The sequence below is a fragment of the Sapajus apella genome, unplaced genomic scaffold, assembly GCF_009761245.1.
Source record: "Sapajus apella isolate SASKATOON/1434 unplaced genomic scaffold, GSC_monkey_1.0 scaffold46, whole genome shotgun sequence".
NCBI lineage: Eukaryota > Metazoa > Chordata > Mammalia > Primates > Cebidae > Sapajus > Sapajus apella.
The window spans coordinates 7592122-7617732 of record NW_022436986.1 but is presented as its reverse complement, the minus strand read 5'-3'; the positions used below and the strand labels follow the sequence as shown (position 1 = coordinate 7617732).

Sequence of the window (25611 nt, the reverse complement as noted above, 5' to 3'; positions counted from 1 at the left end):
TTGGTTTCATATGAAGTTTAAGGTGTTTTTTTTTCCAGTTCTGTGAAGAAGGTCATTGGTAGCTTGATGGGGATAGTGTTGAATCTATAAATTACTTTGGGCAGTATGGTCATTTTCATGATATTGATTCTTCCTAACCATGAGCATGGAATGTTTCTCCATCTGTTTGTGTCCTCTCTTATTTCCTTGAGCAGTGGTTTGTAGTTCTCCTTGAAGAGGTCCTTTACATCCTTTGTTAGTTGTATTCCTAGGTGTTTTATTCTTTTCGTAGCAATTGTGAATGGGAGTTTGCTCATGATTTGGCTCTCTGTTATTCTGTTATTGGTGTATAGATATGCTTGTGATTTCTGCATATTGATTTTGTATCCTGAGACTTTGCTGAAGTTGCTTATCAGTTTAAGGAGATTTTGCGCAGAGATGATAGAGTCTTCTAAATATACAATGATGTCTTCTGCAAATAGAGATAATTTGACTTCCTCCTTTCCTAATTGAATATTCTTTATTTATTTTTCTTGCCTAATTGCTCTGGCTAGAACTTCCAATACTATATTGAACAGGAGTGGTGAGAGAGGGCATCCTTGTCTAGTGTCAGATTTCAAAGGGAATTCTTCCAGATTTTGCCTGTTCAGTATGATATTGGCTGTAGGTTTGTTGTAAATAGCTTTTATTATTTTAAGATATGTTCCTTCAATACCTAGTTTATTGATAGTTTTTAGAATAAAGGGCTGTTGGATTTTGTTGAAGGCCTTCTCTGCATCTATTGAGATTATCATGTGGTTTTTGTCTTTGGTTCTGTTTATGTGGTGAATTATGTTCATAGACTTGCATATGTTGAACCAGCCTTGCATCCCCGGGATGAATCCTACTTGATCGTATAAGCTTTTTGATGTGCTGTTGTAGTCAGTTTGCCAGTATTTTATTGAAGATTTTTGCATCTATATTCATCATGGATATTGGCCTGAAGTTTTCTTTTTGTCTTGAGTCTCTGCTGGATTTTAGTATCAGGATGATGTTGGTCTCATAAAATGATTTGGGAAGGATTCCCTGTTTTTGGATTGTTTGAAATAGTTTCAAAAGGAATGGTACCAGCTCCTCTTTGCATGTGTGGTAGAATTCTGCTGTGAATCCATCTGGACCTGGGCTTTTTTTGGTTGGTAAGCTATTAATTGCTGCCTCAACTTTAGCCCTTGTTGTTGACCAATAACAAGGATTCAACTTCTTGAACACTAACAAGGTTCTGTTCAAGGATTCAACTTCTTCCTTGTTTAGGCTTGGGAGGATGCAAGTGTCCAGGAATGTATCCATTTCTTCCAGTTTTACTGGTTTATGTGCATAGAGTTGCTTGTAGTAATCTCTGACAGTGGTTTGTATTTCCATGGAATCGGTGGTGATATCCCCTTTTTCATTTTTTATTGCATCTATTTGATTCTTCTCTCTTTTCTCTTTTATTAATCTGGCTAGTGGTCTATTTTGTTGATCTTTTCAAAAAACCAGTTCCTGGATTTACTGATTTTTTTGAAGGGCTTTTTGTGTCTCTATCTCCTTCAGTTCTGCTCTGATCTCAGTTATTTCTTGTCTTCTGCTAGCTTTTGAGTTTTTTTGATCTTGCTCCCCTACTTTAAATTTTGACAGTAGGTTGTCGATTTTAGATCTTTCCTCACTTCTTGGTGGGCATTTATTGCTATAAACTTCCCTCTATTCACTGCTTTAAATGTGTCCCAGAGATTCTGGTACACTGTGTCTTCAATCTCGTTGGTTTCAAAGAACATCTTTATTTCTGCCTTCATTTCGTTGTTTATCCAGTGGACATTCAGGAGTAGGTTGTTCAGTTTCCATGAAGTTGTGCAGTTCTGAGTTAGTTTCTTAATTCTGAGTTCTAATTTGATTGTCCTGTGGCCTGAAAGACTGTTATGGTTTCCATTCTTTTGCATTTGCTGAGGAGTGATTTACTTCCAATTATGTGGTCAATTTTAGAGTAGGTGCAATGCAGTTCTGAGAAGAATGCATATTCTAGGGATTTGGGGTGGGGATTTCTATAGATGTCTATTAGGTCCACTTGGTCGGGTTCTGAGTTGAAGTCCTGGATAACCTTGTTAGTGTTCTGTCTTGTTGATCTGTCTAATATTGACAGTGTAGTGTTAAAGTCTCCCATTATTATTGTGTGGGAGTCTAAGTCTCTTTGTAGGTCATTAAGAACTTGTTTTATGCCACGTGTGTACCTATGCAACAATCTTGCATGTTCTTCACATGTACCCCAAAACTTAAAATGCAATAAAATAAATAAATGGGGAAAAAAAAGAACTTGCTTTATGTACCTGAGTGCTCCTGTATTGGGTGCATATATACTTAGGATTGTTAGCTCTTCTTGATGCATTGATCCTTTTACCATTATGTAATGTCCTTCTTTGTCTCTTTTGATCTTTGTTGGTTTAAAATCCATTTTATCAGAGACTAGGATTGCAACCCCTGCTTTTTTTTTTTTTTTTTTTTTTCCTCTGCATTTGCTTGATAAATCTTCCTCCATTCCTTTATTTTTAGCCTATGTGTATCCTTGCATGTGAGATGGGTTTCCTGAATAGAGCACACCAATGGGTTTTGACTTTTTGTCCAATTTGCCATTCTGTGTCTTTTGATTGGGGCATTTAGCCCCTTTACATTTAAGGTTAATATTGTTATGTGTGAATTTGATCCTGCCATTTTGATGCTAGCTGGATGATTTGCCCATTAGTTGACACACTTTCTTCATTATGTAGATGGTCTTTACCATTTGGTATGTTTTTGGAGTGGCTGGTACTGGTTGTTCCATTCCTTGTTTAGTGCTTCTTTCAGGAGCTCTTGTAAGGCAGGCCTGGTGGTGACAAAATCTCTCAGCAGTTGCTTGTTCATAAAGGATTTTATTTCTCCTTCAGTTATGAAGCTTAGTTTGGCTGGATATGAAATTCTAGGTTGAAAGTTCTTTTCTTTAAGGATGTTGAATATTGGCCCTCACTCCCTTCTGGCTTGTAGGGTTTCTGCTGAGAGATCCACTGTGAGTCTGATGGGCTTCCCTTTGTGGGTAACCCGATCTTTCTCTCTGGCTGCCCTTAGCATTTTTTCCTTCATTTCAACCCTGGTAAAACTGACGATTATGTGCCTTGGGGTTGCTCTTCTTGAGGAATATCTTTGTGGTGGTCTCTATATTTCCTGGACTTGTATGGTGGCCTGCCTTGCTAGGTTGGGGAAGTTCTCCTGGATAATATCCTAGAGTGTTTTCCAGTTTGGATTCATTCTCTATGTCACATTCAGGTACACCTATCAAACGTAGATTAGGTCTTTTCACATAATCCCATATTTCTTGGAGGCTTTGTTCATTTCTTTTCACTCTTTTTTCTCTGATCTCGCCTTCTCATTTTATTTCATTGGGTTGATCTTCAATTTCTGATATCCTTTCTTCTGCTTAGTCGATTTGGCTATTGAAACTTGTGTATGCTTCATGAAGTTCTCGTGTTGTGTTCTTCAGCTCATCAAGTCATTTACATTTCTCTAAGCTGTTTATTCTAGTTAGCATCTCATCTAACCTTTTCTCTAGGTTCTTAGTTTCTTTGCATTTGGTTAGCACATGTTCTTTTAGCTCTGAGAAGTTTAATACCCACCTTCTGAAGCCTGTTTCTGTCAATTCATCAGATTCATTCTCCATCCATCTTTGATCCCTTGCTGGTGAGGAGTTGTGATCCCTTGGAGGAGGAGAGGCATTCTGGTTTTTGGTGTTTTCATCCTTTTTATGCTGGTTTCTTCCCATCTTAGTGGCTTTATCTACCTGTGGTCTTTGTAGTTGGTGACTTTCTGATGGGGACATCCTTTTTGTTGATATTGAAGCTATTTCTTTCTGTTTCTTAGTTTTCCTTCTAACAGGTCCCTCTGCTGCAGGACTGCTGGAGGTCCACTCCGGACCCTGCTTGCCTGGGGATCACTTGTGGGGGCTGCAGAACAGTATGGCTTGTTGCTGATTTCTTCTTCTGTTACCTCCATCCCAGAAGGGTACCTGCCAGATGTCAGCCTGAGCTCTCCTTTATGAAGTGTCTCTTTGGGTTTATGGGAATTGGGGAGCTGCTTAAGGAGATAGTCTGTCCCTTATAGGAGCTCAAGTGCTGTGCTGGGAGCTCCATTGTTCCTTGCAGAGCTTCTGGGCAGGAATGTTTAAGTCTGCTGCAGCAGAACTCATAACTGTCTCTTTTCTCATGTGCTCTGACCTAGGAAGGTCGGCTTTATTTATAAGTTCTTGACATGCTGCTGCCTTTTCTCAGAGATGCCTTGCCCTGCATGGAGTAGTCTAGTCACAGTCTGCCAGCAGAGGTGTTGCTGAGCTGCTGCAGGCTCTTCCCAGCTGCTATGTGAACTGCCTCGGTATTACCGGACTGCCTTGGTAGGGGTGTATGCCCTTTCCCCCACTGAGCTGGATCATTCAGGGTCCAGCTGCACTTGCTGCAAAACTGTGAATCCAGAGCATTTCAGATTGCTTGTTTTGTGGGGGTGGTACCCACTAAGCCAGATTGCCCAGCTCCCTGTCTCAGCTCCCTCCCATTCAGTTGAATGAACAGCTCTGTCTCCCAGGCATTCCAGGCGCCAGTTGAAATGGCTGCCCAGATTTGTGTGAGTTTCTGTGTGCCAACCCACAGCACCAGCTATGCTGAAAACTCATGGCATTTTTCGGCCCAAGAATATCCTGGTCTGTGGGCAGTGAAAATTTGTTTGGAAATGCAGTGAGCACTCACCCTCTGCATTGTTCTTCCTGGGAACTGCACTCCGGAGCTGTTCCTATTTGTCATCTTGAATCCTCCCCTCCCCCCCCACTTTTCCTTTTTTGGATGCGTCTTTGTCTGGTTTTGGTACAAGGGCAATACTGGCTTCATTGAGTAACTTTGGAAGTATTTGTTGCTCCTCTACTTTGTGGAATAGTTTGAGTAGAAATGGTATTAGTTCTTCTTCAAATGTTTGGTAAAATTCAATAGTGAAACCATCAGGTCCTGGGCTTTTCTTTGCTAAAAAACTTTTTAGTATGACTTCAATCTTATTACTTGTTACTGATCTATTCAAGTTTTGGATTTCTTCATGGTTCAATCTTGGTAAGTTGTATATGTCTAACATTTATCCATTTCCTCTAAGTTTTGCAATTTATTGGCATATAGCTGCTCATAGTAGGCTCTAACGATCCTTCTAATTTCTGTGGTATCAGTTACAATGTCTCTTTTTTAATCTCTAATTTTATTTGTTTGAGTCATCTCTCATTGCCTTAGTTTGGCTAAATGTTTCTCAATTGTCTTTTCAAAAAACCAACTTTTTATTTCATAAATCTTCTTTTGTTTTATTTCATTTTTTTTTCTGTGTTGATCTTTATTATTTCTTCTCCTAATTTTGGGTTTGATTTGCCCTTGTTTATCTATTCCTTTAAGATGCATCATTATGTTGTTTGTTTGATATTTTTCTACCTTTTTGCTGTAGGAGTTTATTGCTATAAACTTCTCTCTTAATACTGCTTTTGTTTGCTTCCATCCATTTTGTTATGTTGTGTTTCTATTTTCATTTGATTCATGATATTTCTTAATTTCTTTCTTAGTCATTGATCCACTGGTCATTCAGGAATATATTGTTTAATTTCCATGTGTTTGTATAGTTTCCAACATTCCTTTTATTGATTTCCAGTTTTATTCCTTTGTGGACAGAGGATATACTTGACGTGACTTCAATTTTTTTGAATTTAAGGCTTTTTAGTGTCCTAACAGATTACCTATTCATGAGAATATTCTATGTGCTGAGGATAAGAATGTGTATTGTGTAGCCATTGGAAATCCCCAGCTATTTTTGCATTGGGGTCTCTCTCTCTGGCTCTAATAATTTTTGGCTCTGTATATCTGCATGCTCCAGTGTTGGGTGCTTATGTATTTCCAATTGTTACATTCTCTTGGTGAATTAACCCCTTTATAATTATATAATGCAAAACGTAATGCCCAGTATAATGTTAAATTTCTTGTTCTGCTCACTTATCTTTTCCTGATTTGTTTGCATTGTTTTTCTGTATTTTCTTGAAGTTCATTGAGCTTCCTTAAAAACAGTGATTTTTGAATTCCTTGTCAGTGAGTTCAAACATCTCTATTTCTTTAGGGTCAGTTAGCAGCATTTTATTTTGTCTTTTTGATGATGTCATGTTATACTGATTGTTCTTGAATCTTGCGGTTGTGTATTGATATATGCACATTTGTAGAAGTAGGTAATTATTCCAGTCTTTGTGGATTGGCTTTGTCTGGAAAAGCTCTTCAACAGCCGATTCAGAGATTTTGGGCAGGCCATTGAGCTTGGTTCTGAATCCTAGGGTTACTACAGTGATAGGGTGTGCCCAAAGCCTGGGGCTGCTGAGCCTGCCTGCTGCTTAGGCCTGTCCAGATCCTATAGACACTAAGCAAGTGGTAGTACAATTCAGAGATCAAGTCTACCTCACAGGCTTAAAGTCTGGGGCTGCAGGGTCCCACCCAGCACTGGGACTCAGTCTGTGGGTACCACTCTGGAGTCTGGGACTGTGGGTGCCTGTCAGCATGCCTGATGCTGGATTTGACTGTGGTGGGCCCAGTATTGGGGTCCAAGGCAAAGTTCTGTTCTCGCTTTTATCTTTTTCCCTAAAGTGGATAGTGTCTCTCTCAATGTTGTGATGGTTGGGGAAGGGGTGCTGCAGGTAATGTACAACTCTCCTTTTTACCATTTTTAATGCATCTTTTATTATTTTTGTGCTCCTACCAGTTACTCTGATCTCTCACCTTGTTTCCTTAGCTCTTGTAAAAGTATTAATATTTTAGTGCATGGATAGTTGTTGAAGTTGATGTTTCAGTTAGAAGGGATATGATCACTAGATAGTACTATTCCACCATCTTGCTCCATCCCTCTTTTTTACAAATATTTTAAAAAAGATGTGGTTAAGCAATAAATGACTGATATAAATACAAAAAGTTTAGAGGAAGTTTTTAGATTTCAGAATATAAACAGTCTGTGGAAAAAAAAACTAGTCACTGAAAGATGTATTATAATGTTATAGTGTAAGGAAATTTCATTGCATGTTATATGAAACTGCAGTTTAAAAGGGCATTTAGAATTCTCAGAATACACATTTTAAGGTCATATATATGCTAATTGTGTCTTTAGTTCTGGGCAATATAAAAGTTTTTGCTGTTTCCTGAATGTGGGCTTTGGAGTTGATATCTCAGCTGTCTCATTTATTAATGTGTGACTTTGGGCAAGTAATGGAAACTTTTTGAGGCTCAGTTTTTCTAACAATTTGAATATGACGGTAGTGACTGTATTACATAGTTGTTGAGAGGATTAAAACGTGAATGTAAAAGCATACATATGTCCTATATTTTCTGTTCATACTTGCTGGTCTACCCAGGCAAGAATATGTGTTGAAACTGGAGAAAGAAATCATTGTGCCTAGTCCTGCAATATGGAAATATGGTGTAATTCTGGCTCAGCTCACCTCTAACCAGGTGTTTGATTTTTGACTAGTTGCTTGACCTGTTTGGGCACCAGCTTCTCATCTGTCAAATAAAGAAGTTTTACTGTAGGATCCCTAAGGCGCTTTTTTTCTTTTTTTTTTTTTTTTTAAACTCCAACATGTTTGCCATTATGATAGGAGCTAAAAAGAGAGGGCTCATTAAGGGAAACTGAAATCACATAACCGGGCTTCAGTCTCAGTTCAGTTAGTTAAACTCTCCAGGGCCAGTGTGATTTCTTCCATTGCTTCTTCCTTCAGTCATCATTTTCTTCTACAATCCCATGGGCCTTTACCCACACCAAGTGACTTTCCCTGAAAGTAAAATAGACACAGCCTACCCCAGAGTCATCACATTTCCTGGTATCTGTGTCCTTTTTGGTTCTTAAAGGACAGCAGAGGCTGGTGACCAGATTTATCACACTCTGGGTATTCTAACACTCTGAGGAAGAGGAGAGAGTTCTTTTATACACTCCCCAATATTCTTCTCTCAGTAGTTTCAGAGCTCTCAGTCTTTAGGGATTTTTAGATACTTCCAATATTCTCCCTGGGAGGCTTCAATAGTAATAAACATCTCTAAGAAGGCAGAAATGGCTTTTGTTTTAGATTTTGTTTTAAAGTGGCCCAGGAGATTTTCAACATGCAGACCCTGCTGCTAGCCCTAACTGCCACTGTCTCCATACTTTAATCTTTCCTGATGTGTGCTGTCACGTTGACAACCCCAGATCTGCAAAGAGCTTCCTAGATCCTTACTTGCTGAGCTTTGGTTAGTTCAAGAGCCCTTGACTTCTGCTTTATTACACATAGGTGTAAATGATGCAATTCAGCTCTAGACACTTCCTGTGCCTTTCAAAGCTTAAAGCTTAAATGGAACTGAGAGGCTGTTTAGATGATTCTGAAAATCATTCAGTAACTGGGATAATAAATGTTTTTGTAAACTGGAGCCTCTCTACTGGTCTTCCTACAGAGGCCACATCCACCCATTCGGAAGTTGTCTTTAGTTGACACGATATAAAATACAGCACCAAGGCGATATCATACATTTTCAAAGCATAATGTTCTCTTATACATTTTTTTCTGAATAGTGAATACAAGATAAATGGGAATTTACAATGAGTTAGCTAAAATACTGCTTTCAGTAAAAAGTAAAATGCATTACAATCACGTATTTTTAGGCAAACAATATTCTTTCCAAGAAACAAATTATCCAGTTGCTTAACATAATCATCTAGTCGCCAATTATTAGGAGAGGTATATTGAAGATGGAAAGCATATCTCCGGGGGAATGATGTCAGGGGAAAAACAATCTCTAAAGGAGATTTGGAGCAGTCATCTGCAGTATGGACAGAAAATGGGAAAATGGATTTAAGTTATTTTAAAAAATCCGCAATAATTAATTAATGGGCATATCTAGAAATCTTTCCCAGAAAAATGTAAATTATAAACACTGAATATATTAGTAACAAACAAAATGTAGTCATGGTGAATTTTTTTTAAAGGAAGTCATGTGATAATGCACAAAAGGGAAAAAGATGTGAATTATAAAATGTTAAAAGGAGTTTCAACAGATGAGGTTGTTCAGAGCCTGGAAAAGGCAGATTATAAGGAAGTACAAGACCCTACAATGTCTCCTTTGCTTCGGCAGCTGCACCCCTCGTCAGGCAGCCAACAAGCTTGCATTATTGAGAGCCTACTTTGTGATCTGCACTGTGCTCTGGGTTTTTATATTTGCTGGAAGAGCTTACGGCCCAGAAACCCCCAAATGAAGATTCTCAATTTCCTCCAAATTGTGCCTTTCTATCAAGTTGTGTTTGTCTCTTCCTTTCCTAGGAAATTCTAGATGAGTCTTGTAATGCATGCGTGCACACTTGCATACAAAATGTGAGCTATTTCAATCCTCGGGCTGGAAGTCAAATGTTCTGCTACTTCAATACTAAATACTCCCCTGTCACTTCGTTGTGAGGCCAAGAAAAAAGGTTTAATAGCCATTTTTTTCATGCCTTGTGCTGCTGGGGCTGAGATAAAATGAGGGTAAATCAGATTCTCTGCTGAGTAAATCCTCTTATCCAAACAGGCTCTCTTCCTTTGACTCTGAGTGTATGAGTTTATTCAGAAGGCCCGAGGCAGTAGTTAGCCAGGGTTTCCAGGTGGTCAGAACATACCCTGCAGATTTCTATCAAGCATAGGCTGCCACTTTGGGCTAAACGGGGACACGGTAAATCCCCCATGCTCTAACCTTTCCTAAAGATCTGGGACAGCAGTGGCCTTGGCCTTTTGCAGTTTATCCCATGTGGCTGTGTCTCAATATGATGTTGATCTTTTCTGACAGCAAAGCACAAAAGGAGAAATAGGAAATGACAGGTTGAACATACAGCAGAGTCTTTCCCCTCAAGCATTTCTTGTGCACCCCTGCAGTTGCGAATGGGGTCATTAATGCCCATCTGCAGACACGCAGCAGTGTAGGGTACTAGGTGCTTCCATGTTAAGCACATTAACCATGGAAGAACCTAGTACCCTACACTGAGGATGCAGGGAAAACCAAGGACAAGTCTACACTGAGTTACACTTTTGAGATTTAATATTAGTTAGTGTCTCACAAATCATCCAAGAGGAGTCATGACTTCATTATACTCCAAAGAGAGCAGGAAATGCTTTTTTTTTTTTTTTTGAGACGGAGTTTCGCTCTTGTTACCCAGGCTGGAGTGCAATGGCGCGATCTCGGCTCACCGCAACCTCCGCCTCCTGGGTTCAGGCAATTCTCCTGCCTCAGCCTCCTGAGTAGCTGGGATTACAGGCACGCGCCACCATGCCCAGCTGAATTTTTGTATTTTTAGTAGAGACGGGGTTTCACCATGTTGACCAGGATGGTCTCGATCTCTTGACCTCGTGATCCACCCGCCTCGGCCTCCCAAAGTGCTGGGATTACAGGCGTGAGCCACTGCGCCCGGCCAGGAAATGCTTTTAAGAAGGAATAAACAACTGTGTAGTTCTGTGAAACACTTAATCCGGCACAGAGGTACAAAATGAAACTCCAGAAAGAGAGTCGTGACTTGGGACGTTGGAAGGCTCCACATGTTAGCTTCAGATCAGAATGTTCCTTATTCAGTTTTCATGTAATCTGAGAACTGGTAGGTAGTTAGAGATCATTTAGCCTAACCCTTTCTTTTAGGTACAGATGAGGAAACTGAACCCACACAGAGAACATGACTTATCAGAGGTCACACATTACTGGGGGCAGAGCTGTGAAATAAGACCCCTGCCTCTCTAGTCTTATCAAACCTGGGAAAAGATGACTGCGTTGTGAGGAGAGTGGAGGATGCATACTCAGAAGCAGGTGTGTGCGCTGAGGTGGGCACCTGGGGGCTGCAACAGGTCATACCTCACCAGGACAGGACAGGAGAAGTGAATGCAGCTCCTTGTTCTCAGGAAACTGTTCCCACGAAACTGTTCCCAAGTAACTTCCCTGAGCATTGTCAGAAAAGTTCTTCTGTTTTCTACCTTGCTGCTGCTCATGTATTTTTAAGTCTTGAGGGAAAATCGAGCACCATTAGCGGGGTAGGGAGACCACACTGCTCTTTGCCATTGATCTGTCAGCTGCAGTCAGCCCAGGTTCCTAGCAATGCCCCTCATTTGCGAGGAAAATAAGTGGAACCAAATGGGTGGATGTCTAATCACGTACAGAACTAGGTGGAACCTTCAGCAAATCATCTAAGCTACACGAGTCTCAACAGACTCAACTCAAAATGAAAGAAATTGGACCACGCCCTTTCTCTATGTTCTTTGGCTCTTCTGAGGATAAATTAGGCCATGCCTGCACAATATAAGTATATTAAAAGATATTATTCTTGTGACCATCATTTATGGAATATATTTTGGTGGTTTGTTAGTATTATCAGTCATATTCATTACCAAGAGAAGCAAAGGAATGAAAAAGTGGAATCAAGGTTTCATAATTGAGAGCTAGAGCAGAACTGTAGGTTCTCAATGCTCTGTCCACTGACCATATCACCTTGACTTCCCTGGGAGCACCTGTACTACATGTCAATTTGTGTCATTTGGGGAAAATGAATTAATGGAAGAGATAAGATCAAAAGTTGTAGCTTGGAGTAGAGCTGCTGCTGAAAATCTTAAAATGAAAGAAGACCTATCACTTTTACCCTGAGAGAAGAGAAAATTCTTTGTAAAGTTTTGTCTATTTTTGTTTTTTATGGTTATGTGTGTTTTTATTTGAATTGCCATTTTCAAGTCTTATTAGAGTTTGGTCATTTCATAATGATTGCCAAAAGAAATGGAATATACAATTTGTTTTAAATGTATATCTTTTAGTTCAAAATAATATACATTCATGTAGAATTTGGAAAGATATAAAAGTATAAATGAAGAAAAAACTAACATTACCACTTAGAAATAATAGTTGAGAATGTTGAGTTTCTTTTTTACATAATTATAAATCTGGGATTATACTTGCAACATCTGCAACGTATCTTCTTAGGATCTGTTAAATATTCAGACCCACAGATTACATTTGGTGCTGGTCCACTTGAAAGAAACCACAGTTTGGTGGGAGGGTAGCATTATGTATTTATCTCTAGCACATGTCCTTGCAGTGGTCCCGCAGAGCAATACAGCTCAGGTGCATGGAGGCTACACACATATCAGAGGATGCAGGAGTTACCTTGCTGAAAAGCCACATGGCCTAGAGGAGTCAATATATGATATAACGACTCCATAGGCATAGTTTCCAGGGTCCCACAATAGATATGCCAATTTACCAGAATCACTGTTATTAGAAGTCATAGCAGAAGCACTCTCTAGGTTATAACGGTTATCTGAGAACTGATGCAATTCAATAAGGGCTCAGTTTTACCTAGTGACATAATTGATACATGTTATCTTTTTCTAGGGAGACAGGCAGAAAATTATGAGGTCGGATTCTCTTATTGAAGGGAAAACACTCTTTCCCACAATACTGCATACAATTTTTTGGCCTTAAAAAAATCTGCATTTCATCATCATAGATAAGTTCCGTGAAAACATTTGCCAATTTTCTATGAGAAAAATGCTGTGTCCTTTCAAAAATTACTTTTCTTTGGTCACTGATGAGTTTAGAAATATTTATCTGCACACAGTCTATTGATTGTTAATTGTCTATTCTTGTCCTCTGTCATTTTGATTTTGGAAAGCTCATCTTTTTAAGTATTAAGGGTATTTACATTTGAGTCTCCTATGCAGCAAGCTTTTTTGCAGTCTTTACTTTTGATAGAAATTTTCTTAGGTAGCCAAATCTACCAGTTTGTTTTTATATGCTTACATCAACACTCCTGAGTGAGATTATTGTTACTATTTGGGGTGCTTTTGTGGGTATTTACGTGGACTCGCTTTCTAAGTGCTTGACATCCATATTTTTCTTGTTTTGTAATATACATGGAAAAGTTTTTCATTTATGTTTTAGGCCGTGAAACATTTTATATAGTTTGAGATTTTTTATTCCTCCAATGTTTGAGGAAAGTTATTCCACAGTTATGTGTCCTGAGTACTATTTTTTGAGATAAATTTTGGTATGTTTAAAATTTTATTCTATTGGTATTCATATATTTAGCTTTGCTACATCTTTTAGAAAAGTTTTTGATATAAGGCATCGTTAGTAAATATCTTCATAGAGTTACCAATTTTATTGGCACGGAATTGTACATATAACTTAAATAAGTCTTAAAAACTTGATATTTTTATTTACTTCTCCTTACATGGTTTCTTAACTGTATTTTTATGTGTGCCTTTCTATTATAGACTAGCTAGGTGGATGTACATTTAATTTATTCTATTTTCTTATTTTAATGTTCTGCTCACAATTTTTAATAAATTTCCCTTGCTTTCTTTACATTTTAAAAAATAATCTCTATAATTACAAAAAGTAACTAAAAGAGAACCTAGGCCATGATAAATGAAATTTCCTGGGACTGGGAAGAAGAGAGGAAATATGTTAGCAAGTCAATGGATCACTCAGGGATGCCTGTCTGAATGCACAGGAACATGATATGCTTATGAGACAGGAAGAAACCAGGATCCAATTCCAGACTGAGCCCATCGCCTCCAGGTAGAGCCACCATGAAACCATAACAGACAGAACCCAGTGTGGCCTCTTACTTTTACATGGGGTGGAGTGTGTCGCATTGTGAGGTACATGGGAAGGTGTCTTGTATGCTTTCTCTTATTCTGCAGGCTGGTAAGAGGGATACAGAGATTAGTCTTCCTCTGGGGAATGGGCATACCTTCCTTCACTCTAGAACTGGAGAAAAGAGGTCTTAATGGGGCTTCTCAGTGGGATTTCATTTCTTTCAGAAGTATCCCAGAGAGGGCAAAGAGCAGTTCCAGCCAGGTTTTTTGTTTCCCTATTCTTGACCACTTAGTAAATGCCAGGCACTGTGCTAAGTCATTTCTAATCCCCCCACAACAATACATGAGGTAAGCATTCACTTGTCCTTATTTTGAAAGAGAGGGAACAGTGAGGTGACTTGCCCAAAGCCAGGATGTGAATCCAGGTATGCTGGGCAGCAAAGCTTGTGTTTCTTAGCCTCTCTGATACATCATGTTGTGGCTCATCAATGCTATTAGTCCTTACAGCACAGTCTTATCATTTAAGAAAGAGCTTTGTAGAGCCTGGGATCAATGAGCCAAATAAATTTATTATGCCCATATTATTTATCTTCAAAATTCTATTCCATTTCTTATCCGAAAGCAAGCCAAACACTGGCACAGAAAAATAATATTTGAACTGAGTATCAGAACAATTGCTGTATTCGTCAGCATGCCAGTCAAAGTTTTTATTCCTGCCGAATAGAGGGCAGGTAGAGGAGGAGGGAGAGTTGGGGGACTCAGCTATTAGAAGAGAAGGAGGGAAATGGGAACTAAGATCATATCCCGACTAATCTGACCTTATGTCATATTTAAGCAGAAACCATTTAAAACTCCCCCTAATAGCATTTTCAAAATAAAAATGTCTAAGTGTTAAATCACTTGACCAGACAACAAGGATCTGCAAACTTTTATGCTGTTAAGCCATCTCCCTGGAGGACTGTCTGGCCAATCTTTTGCCTCATGAGAGAGAAAATGAAATAAATGAAGGTAAAGTTGCAACTTAATTTAATGCGATATAATGTGAACAGAGCCAGAGCCATCAGGAATGAATCACAGCCAACTTCAAGTTAAGCAATTTCTCTCATCTCTGGCCTCTCTGGAAGTTCAATGAGAACAGCAGGAGATACCGGCCTGAGAGATTCTATTCTACTCTAATCTCGTTTATAACAGTGCCAGCACTTAGCATTTAGAATCTCTTTTGAATACACGCAACTCATAGCATATTTTTTCAAGAGGACAACAGTTGTTCTTAACACATTAGCCAGTCATACCTGTTGATTTATAACATTCTCGCATGCTTTTTAAAAATATATCTTTTCAAAATTCAGATACCGAAAAGCAAAAGCTGTCTATACAAGACAAGAGCTATCTTAATGAGTTTTTCTGCAGAGCTCCATTCACTCTGTTTTGGCTGAAACAGGATGCTACTGATAAAGCTGCTGGGTGAATACTCAGGAAGAGAAGAAAGAAGAGAAAAAGCAGACAGGAAATATTGGGTATCTGACAATAAAAAGGAAAGTGTATTTCTGTACTTACAATAGCAGTTGGGGTGGCAGCCAGCACACAATAGAGCACCAGAGGGGTGATGAAGCTTTCTTCCTCTGTCCCTGGGTAAGGCTTCATTAAGTCTCCATCCTGACAGAAGAATCCTTGGATATGCACCTGAAAAGTGTCAGTGCATTCGAAGTAGTAGGCAAGCAGCACTGTTCCAGCCATGATGACAAGCTGAAAATACAGCATGGCCACACAGAGACATTAGCAGGGCTTCGGAGCAGCCCTTGCCCCTCAGAGCAAACTCCCTCCATCACCCCGGCAGCGGCTCTCCTGATATTGGTATTGGCGAGTGTGTGCGTGCCTGGCGCAGCGTGCTCTGGGAGTGTGTGCTTGCTTGTCTGCCTTGTAACATCTGTTCTATAAACCTTCCAGCAAATAATGAGCAGCTCCCATCTGAAAGGCAGATCCCAGCCAGGCTTGTAGAGAGCCTCAGCCCTTGCTGCCCACACTTTCAGAGTCTCAAAGTATGTATGCATGGGAACCAAGACACTATAGCCATTTAGGACAGAGGTGAAAAGTCAAAGGGCAGTAGCAAAAGAGCTGGCAAGACATAGATGTTCACAAGAAATTTCATACAATATTACAGGTAGACTTATGAAATATGAAAGTAGGTAAATCATGAGTAAATGAAGGAATATGAAAGGAAAATAAATCATGAGTAAATGAAGGAATGGACAAATGAAGAAATTAACAGGAAAGCTAAATCCTAAATGAATCAAGGGAAATTTTGACACCCTAAGTTATTGGCAGGTATTCTATATCAGTCATAACTTTTATCTTTTTCCAAAATGGTTTCTGCCAGTAAGTCAAGGACTTAGCTGATGATTGTATCTTATTGTAGAAATACAGTCTTCATAAGATTTAGACATAAAAAAAGACAGTTATCCTTTCGTTTTGACTCATATGTCGTAGATACTCCCTGAAGTCTAGTTATAGTTTTTAGCAGGTACGTGGAATTAAGGGGATATGGAAATGTAACAGTTTTTTCCATTCATATTTGGAAATCATTAATGCCAAGATAAAATGGTGATAAAGGTAGTTAGGAAATACATCTTTGAGGTCATGAAATTACAGAAACTTAAGCTGGGGGATATCTTGGAGTTCTTCCTGTCTGACGCCTTTATTTCATAGATGAGGAAAATGGAACTGATCACTGCCTGATTATCCAAAAATTAAAGTAAACATGTGCTTAGATTGAGCATTAGCAAAACAGGGGAACTAAAATGAAGAAAATATATTTTCAAATGTTGATTAGTTTAAAGGTATTAAAGTTATTATGTAAAAAAATCAGAACTTGGTAGGACATCTTTAGATATCTATGGCTTATTTTGAAGTACATATGAGGCAATGAGGGGAAACCATAATCTTTTCAGGGCTTAAGAAGACTGAAGTTCTTATTTCAGCCCTGGAATGATTAATCCAAGGCCACACAGCTGGTTCGTATTAGAGCCACAACTAGAAACTCACATTTCCTGATCTGTAGGAAAAAAAAAAACACCAAAAATCTGAGCTGTATCAGGATCTAAAACTGCATCTTATACAAAAAGGTGGCGAGAGATGGGGGAGGCGAAGTAGCTGAACTCCAGCACAGAAAGGCAACATTTGGTATTCTCATCCATTTTTCTATCCATTGCTTTAGCCACAACATTGAAGCACACCCTTGACCCTCTGCCCCACTCTAAATCCTTCTCTGGAACCAGCACAGCCTCTACTTCTGGAATAGTAATCCTGCAACTCTTCCTTACAACAACAGACAGCATCATTTTCTTTAAGGGTCATTTGAAGTAAGAATCTTCCCTCTTCCCTATCCTTCCAATTTCTCCTCTTTTGATGCCTTTCCTCTTTGGTTCAGAAGCCTGTGGTATCTCTTAGTTATAATGTGTCTCAAGTACAAACTTCTGGGTTTGTTGTTGTTTTTTGTTGTTGTTGTTTTGCTTTTGTTTTTTTGGGCAGAGTCTTGCTCTGTTGCCCAGGCTGGAGAGTGCAATGGCAGGGTCTCGGCTTACTGCCACCTCTTCCTCTTGCCTGGGTTCAAGTGACTCTCCTGCCTCGCCTCCTGAGTAGCTGGGATTACAGGTGCGCACCTCCACACCCAGATAATTTTCGTATTTGTAGTAGAGATGAGATGTAGTTTCACCATGTTGGCCAGGCTGGTCTTGAACTCTTGCCCTCAAGTGATCCACCCACCTCAGACTCTCAAAGTGCTGAGATTACAGGTGTGAGCCACTGTGCCGAGCTTCAAGTATAAATTTCTAACTATCTGATCTGAAGGTGTTTACCTTTTGGCTACATACATTGCCCCCTTTCCTTTTATTCCAGTTAGGCCACAAACCATCTCTCCATTCACTAGCCCTTATACATGACTTGTTTCTGGATATTTATGGATTACGTTCATCTAGTATCTAGCATTTTCTGCTCCTAGGAATGTGGATCTCCCATCACAACTTTGGACTGTCCAGTAATCTCTGAATACCTCCATGTGTTTTTCCATTGTTTATTGGTGCCACATGTAAATCACCAATGTTTATGCCTGCCTTCTCTGCGGTTTGAAGTAATTGGTTTATTTATTTTTCTTATACCAACAGAAAAGAGGCTTAGATAAGTATATTTCCTATAAGATTGAGAGATATACTCCAAACCTACCCCTGCTAATAAGTGCTCTTGATTGCAGCTAGTTTGCTATGAAGTCTCTCTTTCTTTTATGCTTGACTGGTTAAGTGGGTTGACCTGATAGAAAGGAACCTAGTTAGTTGACCTGATGTTTTGAAGATGAAATAGCACCAGTATTCCAACAGCCTCTGGAGTCCTCTCTGTGCCGCTGAACAAGGCTGATCTGGGATTTTTGTGTGTCTCATCCCTGTGGCTGGAAACGCTTTTCTCTCTCTTGGCTTCATCTGCTTTTGGGAAATATCTTCTTGGGAATAGGCAAGATCTATGGGGGCTTCTGGACAAAATATAAAAACCAAACTGACATGTAACTTCCTCTTTTGTGGGAAGACTATTGTATTTTATGTATATCTTTGTGCTACCACTTCCATTTTTTAAAAAAAGGTAAAAATGAAGTAAATGACAGAAAACGTGACATATATATATTTGTCTTTATATATATATGTGTGTGTGTATATATACATATAAAGACAAATGCAAGGAATGGAAACTCTTAAGAACTATTTTAACATCAAATACACTGAAATCAATGAAGGTCTAACAACGAAGAAAGCACTACAAGCCTAAATTTGAAATCTATAGAACAAATCTTAAATAGCTGCCTAGCTGATTTAATCCTAGAAGCAGCATTCAGAGAGAACTAGGTAAGTTAAAAGTTTATAAAAATTTGCAGGACATAAAGAACAGAGAACCTTGGATACCAGAAAGGTGCTAGTGGTAGGTGGGAGCTTCAGCAGCTTATGTGACAGCACTGACCCCCAACCCCAACATGAATTGGCTTGCTTTGGTGCTTCCCTCAAGCAACCGGAAATGCTTCCCTGTCATTTTCAAGCAATCCTCAAACTCCCTGGGAAGTCCCCCAATAATGCCATTTAGAGATGCACAGAAGCAAAAATAGAACAACTCAGATTTTGATTTCCAGTTGATTTTCTATTGAACATTTTCCTGTGGCCACATTTTAAAAGAAAACTGATGCACTTACTGCAGGAACGAAAACAACACACATTGATTCTGTCTCCATGATCAGAGAGATCCATCTCACTGCACTGATGATGCCACACAATTAACCATCAGCATACTCCCTTCTTCCTCCTTGTCCTGAGACATGATTTATTACTGTCTAGGTTTGTGTCACTGGTGCCAGCTGGCACACTTGCCATCTCTGTTGCCTTCCTCAGCTCCATTTAGGAATGCATGGAGAGAGGCCATAATGTTGGTGTCACATGAGCAGATGGTGAGGCCATGCTGGGTGCAAGTACTGGTGGAAGGGTTGAAGATGTCAGCGTGAAAGAAGCAATTACGGCAGTGGGGGTATAACAGGGTGTAAGGAGCTCATGTACCAGGGACTTTCCTCAGCTGTTGCTTTCCAAGGATGACAATCTAATACGGTGGTAAAAAATGCATTAAGTGCTGATCATTCCATGAGGATTCAGAAGGCAGAAGCCAGCAGTATTTGAAATTCAGCTTCCTGTGGTTGGGAGCACTGTGTTTCTACTGAGGCCCTTTGCTGGTTAGAGAAAAGTAAAAATGTCAAGAAGAATAGTAATTGTGAAGGTCACAAAGCTGAGAGAAGAGGATGAGAACATTTTCCAACAGGCTGTTAAGTCTGGAGGAATTGTGGGCCAATAATTTATATGTCCTGATACAAGCTGGGAAACAGGGAATCAGGTGATGAGGATGTGATTGATGTGAGCCTGTGTGTCCAGGGCAGTAGGACAGAGGCAAGATGTTGAAATGAGAGTATACATGAAGCATCTTGTCTCGAGTAAAGGGCATATTTCAAACTGGGGAATCCTAGTGCTGGGTGACCAGCTTCTTGAGAACTGAGAGGCTTCCTGGGCACAGGACTTTCAATGCTGAAACTGGGATGGTCCTGAGCAATCTGGGGTGACTAAACACAAACAATGAACCAAGCACAGACAAAACTGAGACGATGAATATTTTCCTCCCCAAAGAACCTTCTCATGCTGGTTCGGCCATGAGCTATCAAAACTAGTCAAATAGCAACTCTTCTTGTGAGCTGCTTCTGAACTTGGTCTCACTCTAAGTGCTGTGAAGCTGAGGAATTCTCAGCCATGCTCTCCAATCCCAAGTAATTTGTAATCTACCTGGGGTGTGCCCACTAACACAGGGAACAGGCAGTCTTCTGTAGGAGGGGGTCTGCTGATCCCAAGTGGGAGTCATGCATGGCTGCATGTGCCTGATGAACTGGTTGGGAGGGGAGTTGATGGAAGGAGAACAAGGGAAGTGGGGATATTGCCTGAGACAGAAGAGAATACGTGGGGAGGGAAAGGGCTGTGTGGTGTCTGCTTAGGGTATTGGTTTTGGCCCAGCCCCATCAATATAGATGTTCCGTTCCATAGAGCGAGGATAAAGGAAACGCTGGGCAGAAGGAGCATGGCATCAGAGCTTAGGTGGTAAGAAGCGACATGGTTGACATCAAAGCAATGTCTTAGCCAGGACACCAGGGAATAGCACACTTTCAGGATTTGCATGTTTTTGGGTATTGAGAAAAAGCATCCCAGTCACAAATGTCAATGGTTGCACACAAGGGCTGGGGTGGAAACCCTCAAGTAGCATTGACAGAACTGGAAACCAGTGTAGTAGGCTAGAGGAGAAGCACATAAATTGATAGCGAGCCCCGTGTGAGACCTCACTTGGGACCCTTAGAAATAAGTATGACCTCCTGAGAGGGGCTGGAGGTTCTCCATATACAACAGAGCCAATGATGTGGAGGAAGGGGAGAGAAGGCAGGAGAGAAGAAAGGAGAGCTGGCGGAGATGATATTGTTATACTGTGCATGTCCCAGAAACTGTTTTAAGCACCTTACATAAATTAACTCTTCATCTTCCGAACCATCATAGGTGGTAAGTATATTATTATTTCCATTTACAAATGAGGAAACAGGCACAGAGAGATTGCATGAGGTCACACAGCTCCCAGAGGTAAACCTTGGATGATTACTATATCTCTCCACTCAAATTTGTGTGGCCTAGGGGAAAATCAGGTTGTAAGTATAAGTCAGCATAATATTAAGAACTAAACTGTGTTACATACCTGGAGATTTTATTTAAATGTCTCCAAGTGTCAGTTTTCTCATCTGTATGAAGGTTAATGATAACCATCTCAGAAAGATGCAATGAGGTGTGTTTATGCGTTCCCGTTTTGTTCCAAAAATCAACTTTCATCAAATAAGCTAGCATCAGCAGGAAGTTGGAATTTAAATAAGTATGGTGATATAAAATAGAGGCAGGAATGACATGCTTCAGGGTAAATTGTCTAACAGTCAATGCAATAAGTAAATTCTGGTCAACATCTATAAGATGAAAAACCAATGGTTAAAGGATAAGCAGAATACTTTTCTTATAATAATCAGACAGGAGTTCTCCTTTGGGTTCTCATAGAGTATGATGGTGCTATTCTTAATATGAGACCTCATATCAACTTAATTTAGGTTTAATATAAGCAAAACTCACAAAAACAAGATTCTGAAATAGAATGGGGGCGGTAAGCATTATGATTCTGCTGCAGCTGAACTTGAGAGAGACAGCATAATGAAAGGTTAAGAGTGCAGGACAGACTGCTGAGGTTGGAAACCAGCTGTGCTGCCTACTAGATGTGTGATCTAAATTCTTGTGTCTCCATTTCTTCATTTGAAAAATTGGGTTAATAATACTGTAGTACCTAATACTTCAGGTTATCATGAAGATTAAATGAGGATTGTATATCAAGTACTTACAGCAGTGTCTGACTTACAACAAAAAGCATTTCCTGGAAGAGTAGAGAGGCTGTGTATCTTTCAACACTCCTTCCTTGGTATTGTTTTTCTCAGCTTAGTTTTTAAAAACTATTGGGCAGCAGTGAATTAGAGACTATCTTCTAGCAAGTCTCCAGTTAGTTAAATACAGACCTATATCTTTTAATTATTTTTTAACTTTTAAGTTCAGGGGTTCATGGACAGGATGTGTAGGTAGGTAAATGTGTATCATGGGGGTTTGTTGTAGAGATTATTTCATCACGCAGCTATTAAGTCTAATATCTGTTAGTTATTTTTTCTGACCCTCTGCCCTCCGGTAAGCCCCAGTGTGTGGTGTTCCCCTCTCTGTGTCCATGTATTATCATTTAGCTCCCACTTATAAGTGAGAACATGCAGTATTTGGTTTTCTGTTTCTGTGTTAGTTTGCTAAGGATAATGGCCTCCAGCTGTATCCGTGTTATGGCAAAGGGATGTGATCTCGCACTTTTTTATGGATGCATAGTATTCCACGGTGTATATGTACCACAGTTTCTTTATCTAGTCTGTTGTGGGAAATCAGAATAAATAAAAGGTTTCTCTTCAAAGCTTTCCTCTTAGTTCATTATGAATCAAAGTTTCTTCAAAGGTTAACTTACTTTAAAGCTTTTGCTAATAATCTTAAAGTAGCTGTTAGTCATAATAAAGAAATAAGTGCATTCTGTGTTCTTAGTTCTTACACTTTAACCTAGGTATTTCCCCTGACATGGCTGGACAAGCCCAGGCAAGTCTTAGGTCAAAGCTTATTCCCCTTCCTTATTTGAAAATGTTATCGCTTCTCTAAGCATTCCTCAAGTTACTTCCTCTTTTCCTTTGTTCTCCTCTGCCTTCACTTCTTTAGAAAATTTCTAAATTTTTGGCCAATCGGGTCAAGCATAGAATCTGAGGTCCGGTTCTGGCCAGTAGAAACTGGACACAGCAATAGGGCGATTGCATCAGGTTATGAAAGTCCCTGTCTCCTTGTTTGGGTGTGCTCTCCTGGCAAGACTGCCGGCGGGTTGCACCCTTCCTGCAGGAAGTAAACTAGCCTTGCTGTGTGATCCATTGTCTCGGTGTGGATTTGTCCTGATATTGTAAACCTGTTTCCAACATCTGTCATTGTTGAGCATTTAGGCTGATTCCATGACAAATCTGTATCTTTTAATGAAGGCAATTAAACTGTGGTTAAGAAGGACATCCTCTTGTGAAAACTGAGGGTCTTCAAATGTACCAGTGTGTATATGAGCATTCGTCCCCTCTTCTTTAAGAAGGACTAAAGAGGTGCCCACAGGCAAGGACAAGTAGATGAAATGCAATCATCCAGTCATTCAACTAACATTGAGTGTCTATTATACACAGACATTAAGAACACTTAGTTAAAAAAAAACAACAAATAACAAAATTGTTAAAATAGACATGGTCTTTGGACACATGGGATTTTCTGTGGGGGAAGACAGATGTTATAAAAGTAAACCCAAAGAAATAATAATGACTCTGATTGTCCATGTGATCAGCTATGTAACTTTACATGTATTATCTTATATGATACTTACACTACTCTGTGAGGTATAATGAGTTACTGCCTGGCCTTTAAAAAGAGGAAACTGGCTGGGCACAGTGGTTCATGCCTGTAATCCCAGGACTTTAGAGGCCAAAGTGGGCAAATCACAAGGTCAGGAGTTTGAGACCAGCCTGGCCAATGTGGTGAAACCCTGTCTCCACTAAAAATACAAAAATTAGCCAGGTATGGTGGCCATGCATGCCTGTAATCCCAGGTCCTTGGGAGACTGAGACAGGAGAATGGCTTGAACCAGGAGGCGGAGGTTGCAGTGAGCCAAGATCGTATACCACTACACTCCAGCCTGGGCGACAGAGCAAGACTCTGTCTCAAAAAAAAAAAAAAAAAAAAAAAAAAGAGGAAACTTATGCAAGTGGACAGAGCTAGTGAATGGCAGAGTTTGGATCTGAAACTCTGGAGCCATTTAACTGTTCTTTTACATGTAAAACCTGCAATTAACATAATGACATGACATATGTAGAAAGTTTAGTACAATGCCTGGCTCTTGATAAGTACTCAGCTCTTTTTCTTGCTTTTTCATTTCTATTTGTGCCTCCTTTTTAGTGCTTTTTTACATGACTTTGGGGTGATAGTTGAGGTTGACTGAGGTCTCCTCATCCATTCTTCTTTCTTAACTATCTAAAAACGCTATTCCTTTAATTTCCCCTTTTCCTCAGCCTGGTCTGTAAACGGTGGTGCCCTCCCGGGATCTATCTTTAACCCCTTTGTCATCTCTTTCTGTGGCTTCCATTCTTACATTGATTCCATCGACTCTCCTATCATCATCTGTAGCTCGGGGTTCCCTCCTGACCACCAACTTGGTGTGTTCCATAGGTACTCCAAATGCCACACGTTTAAACTGGAAACCGGCGTTTCTCCGCTCCCCAAGCTACAGTTCTTCTTGCGTTCCCTATCCTGGTAAATCCAACCACCATTCTCTCAGTTACAGAGGCTAGAAATCTCAGTATCATCTTAGGCTTCTCCTTCCCCCAGCTTTCTCACTCCTATTCATGCCATACCTGGCCAGTTGCCAAAGTCTCACTACAGTGTCTCCTTATATTTACCTCATTTATGCAAACTGCCGCTGCCACCTTCAGGCTTGCACATTCTCTCACCTACACAATTGAAATCTTGTCCAATTTGCTTTTGCTGCCTTTGGGATATCAACCTCTCCATGCCATCATTTACCTGGCTGCTAAAGAGTTGCCATCCTAAGGCATAGCTATGAATATATCTGTATACTCTCCCAAAATCTTTAGTGATTACTTTCTATAGACTGAATTTTTGTGTTCTCCCCAAATTCATATTTCAAAGTCTAAATCCTCAGTGTGATGGTATTTGGAGGTGGGGTCGCATCTCATAAATAGGATTAGTGTTCTTACAAGAGGAGGCATGCGAGAGGTGATCTCTCTCTCGGCCTCAGTGAAGTTATAGCAAGAAGGCAGTGTGAAACAAATGAATCCTGGAACCCCAAAATCACTAAACCAAAGGGAAAAGTCAAGCTGGGAACTGCTTAGGAAAATCTGCCTCTCATTCTATTTCTAAAAAAAAAAAGATTAAAAAGCTACATGCCTCCCTCACAAGGAATTGCCTTGTGGACAAAGGACAGACAGAATTCAAAGTTATCCCTCTGCTCACTGAGATAAATACACGTCTGCTTGCTCCCTTTGGAAAGGCTAATCAGAAACTCAAAAGAGTGCAACCAATTGTTACTTATCTACCTATTACCTGGAAGCCCCATCGCTGCTTCAAGCTGTCCCTCCTTTCTGGGCCAAACCAATGTACATCTTACATATATATCTCGGCTTCCCAGTTTTCAGAACAATGAGCTATATGGTCATTTATGCTACCTAGTCTATTACGATTTGCTATAGCAGCCCAGATTAAGACATAGCTATTAAATCTAGCAATTTTCTCTGCATCGAACACCCTGGCCTTTGTCCTGCCCATACGTTTTGGTCATGGATAGAATAAGCCTGACATTTGAATAGACTCCAAACCAGCAAATCCCATCAGTTAGTGGGGAATATCTTAGTTAATTAGTGGCCCCTTTGTTGGTGGAGAATCCATAGGTCTACCTCTCTGCCTGGGCTGCCTTTACCTTCTTAATTGGCCAGTCCTCAAAGAATAAATGCAAATACTACATCCTTGTCTTCATTTAGTACTTCCTCCAGTGTCTTGGTGGTTATTTATAGGTGGATGATATGGAGAAATGTAGAGCATATAATAACATTACTAAGTAGATTTATAACTACACGAAGGAAGGAATAAATATTGGGTATTAGTTAAACTAAACTGGGCTACAAAATTTTCTCTTTGATCTTTTGCTGCTAGGGATTTTTTAATTCAATGACATGGATGAATACATAGAAGAAATGTTAAATGTATAGTGACACAAAACGGGCAGGCATA

General features: G+C 39.8%; 1 protein-coding gene across 1 annotated transcript in view; it reads right to left on the bottom strand.

Moving 5' to 3' along the window:
- The window catches only part of PLPPR1 (phospholipid phosphatase related 1), a 301254-nt gene that overhangs the window by 46873 nt on the left and 228770 nt on the right, over nucleotides 1-25611 (bottom strand). Inside the window, exon 3 of the mRNA XM_032240206.1 lies at nucleotides 15185-15373. Within this exon, the coding sequence (XP_032096097.1) occupies nucleotides 15185-15373 (189 nt within the window). The remainder of the gene's footprint in view (nucleotides 1-15184; nucleotides 15374-25611) is intronic.